The sequence below is a fragment of the Myotis brandtii genome, unplaced genomic scaffold (assembly GCF_000412655.1).
Source record: "Myotis brandtii unplaced genomic scaffold, ASM41265v1 scaffold409, whole genome shotgun sequence".
NCBI lineage: Eukaryota > Metazoa > Chordata > Mammalia > Chiroptera > Vespertilionidae > Myotis > Myotis brandtii.
This window is the reverse complement of record NW_005365723.1, coordinates 1,633,335-1,636,270: the sequence shown is the minus strand read 5'-3', so window position 1 is coordinate 1,636,270 and position 2,936 is coordinate 1,633,335. Positions and strand designations below refer to the sequence as shown.

At 53.6% G+C, this 2,936-nt stretch overlaps 1 protein-coding gene across 1 annotated transcript in view; it reads right to left on the bottom strand.

The window, feature by feature from the left end:
• The window catches only part of PGPEP1L (pyroglutamyl-peptidase I-like), an 8,339-nt gene extending 6,492 nt beyond the window's left edge, over positions 1 to 1,847 (bottom strand). The window contains exon 1 of the mRNA XM_014545430.1: positions 1,814 to 1,847. Coding sequence (XP_014400916.1) covers positions 1,814 to 1,847 — 34 coding nt within the window. The remainder of the gene's footprint in view (positions 1 to 1,813) is intronic.
• Positions 1,848 to 2,936: the final 1,089 nt, after the last annotated feature.

The following is a 2,936-nucleotide window of genomic DNA, read 5'->3' as shown; positions in this document are numbered from 1 at the left end:
TTAGGGTGTTTCTCCTCCTGGGCTGATCCTGGAGCCATTGTGGGTCCCCGGGAACTCCCACATCCCTTCCTTGGAGGCCTGCGACCTCCCCAGTCTGGGAGCATCACAGAATGTGAGGCATTGCTCTCCTAATATATATTTTTATTGATTTCAGAGAGAAAGGGAGAGGAAGAGAGAGAGAAACCTCTGTGATGAGAGAGAATCATGGATTGGCTGCCTCCTGCACATCCCCCACTGGGGATGGAGTCCACAACCCGGGCCTGTGCCCTGACCGGGAATCGAACTGTGACCTCCTGGCTCGTAGGTCGATGCTCACCCACTGAGCCACACCAGCTGGGCAAGGACACCTTGATCTTGAGCCCTTGTTTTCCCATCATCTGTCTCCATGCCAGTTGTCTCGGCCAGATTCACACACAAAGCAAATCCAATTAAAGGGAAAGACTGCCCCTGGCAGCGCAGCATTTTTAATAAAGGCGGCCGCCCTCTGGAAGCCACAACTGATGGACAGGTGCTTCAACAACAGTCTCAGGTTGGCCAGCAAATGGGTCGCGTGAGCCTGAGACCGGCCCTGGCGCTTCAGGATTCATAGTTCATGGGTGACAAGCGTTCGTTTACCAGAGGTATCGTTTCCTTAGGAATTCCGGGGTAATTGGAAACACTCAGTCTCCATACCCAGAGTACCAGTGAGAGCAGGGTTGATGAACGGTTTTCAGAAGAGCATTCTTTTCCTCAGAAGGTTAAGAGGAGTTTGATTATAGGCTGAAAATGTTAAGATAGGTAACTTGTGATTTGCCACACACAGAGGAATCCTTGTCTTGCCTCTGTTGCCTTCGTCCAACACAATTCCCAAAACTGAAAATGTGCCAATGATGTCTAAGTAAAAAGAAAGAGCTTTGTAGAGAAATCAAACCCTCGCCCTAACCAGTCTGGCTCAGTAGATAGAGCGGCAGCCTGTGGACTGCAGGGTCCCGGGTTCGATTCTGGTCAGGGGCACGTACCTGGGTTGCAGGCTCGATCCCCAGCCTTGGTTGGGGCACATGCAAGAGGCAGCCAATCAGTATTGCCTCTCTCATCAATGTTTCTCTCTCTCTCTTGCCCTCCCTACCTTCTACTCGCTCTAAAAACCAATGGAAAAATATCCTTGGGTGAGGATTAACAACACCACCACCAACATAAAAATAAAAATCAATGGAAAGATATCTTTGGGTGAGGATTAACAAAAAACAAAACAAACAAACCCTCCAGAAGCCCAGCTGTGACAATGGCTTGGGGGGCTGGGGTGGATTTGGGCAGGAATGGGCAGCCACCATTCCTTCCCAGGTGGCCTTTTGGGTTCAGAGTCTCCAACTGGTGGCTCTCAGGGTGCCTCGTGGTTTTCTGAGGGGCCCAAAGCTCTCTGGTCTGCGGGTGGGGGTGGGCACTGCAGATGGACTGCCTCAGCTTTTTGAGGCCCTGTCCTTTCTGGGACCCCCAGCTCCTCCTTCCTGGCTATGAAACTGCACCCCGGCAGAGGCCACCTGGGCCCACTGGCTTCCTCCCTGATGGGCTGAAGGTCAAGGGCTGGGCCTCAGCCACAGGTGGGCGCTTCCATGCCTGCCATTCAGGAGCTGTTTGTAGCGAATGGCAGGACGGAGTGGAAACGCCTCTCTGTCCCCTGCCGGTTCTGAACAGGCAGAGCTGGGAGTTAGCTTCCTTCTGGAGTTACAGGCACCACTGTTGGCTGCTCTGTCTTCTCCACCGGGAACCGGTTATGACCAGAATCAGGGCCAGGCTAAAGGCAGCGGCACATGGAAAAGCAGACAAACAGGCTTACCGGTCACCACCACGCAGCCGGGCTGGGGCTCCATGAAACCGGAGTGGGGCGCCTGCCTCTGTGCCTCCCGGGTCAGATGGCCGTGGCGCAGCCCGGACACGGGGTGCCCCTCTCACAGGGCCACCGGCCTCCTATGATGGGGGTGCCCACCTCCTGCTCCTATAGGGGGATCTAGCCACAGGGTCCCTCAGCATTCCGGGGGCCCCTACAGCCTGAAGACTCAGGGGTGGGGGAGGGTGGTAAGACGATGCCCTGGAAAGCAGAAAGCCAGCTCCGGGCGCAGAGGCGGAGCCATCTGGGACTTGCTGGCCACTGGGTCTGGGCCAGTTTGCTGCTTGGTATGATTGGAAGGAGAGGTTGGCAACTGTCTGTCCTGCTTTGCCTGGGTCTGAGGGGTTTCTGGGATTATGGGGGGGGGGGCGCTAAAATGGGCTGAAATTGGTACAGTCCTGGGCAGACCAGGAAGGTGGGTGACCCTGCAAGTTGCTCAGTTAGGTTTTCTCCGCTTCAGGCATCCCCCCATCTGCCCCCGAGTTCTCGTGTTTGGCCGTTATGACTTGATGAGGTTGCTCTTGAAACTGATTCTGCAAAATATGTTAAAGAAAAGAAAAGAAAAGAAAGAAAACAATGATGAAAGAAAAAGGAAACCAAACCCCAAATGATGGTTACGATTAATAGTGTTGGTTGAAGCCCCATTGCCTATAAGCTGTGGGTCCTAAGGCACGTTAACAAACCATTAGGTTTAACAAAAAATGAGCACAAAAGCACCTTGCATAAAACTAAAAATACTTTTTTTTAAAAAGCTGATTGATATGAGCTACAAAAAACAATTCTTTTTCCCCGTCTGGGTGTAGCCCCATGGCTCCCCCAGGACCAGGGAGCTTCCCCATGTTCAGAGGGCCCTGTATTAGAGGGCGTGACCACGTGGTCCCATCTTAATTGTCCCCCTTGGTAAAAACAGCCCCCCACCCTGAATTGGGGTCTTTGCCAAGGGCTAGGCTCCACCTGGTGCCTTCCTGGGACGCGGAACCCACAGCCATCCCCTTTCATTGGCTCCTGGTGTGGGTTGCAGGCTATTTGCAGAGAAGGGATGGGAAGTGGCGTTTGACCTCTGTGGCCTCCC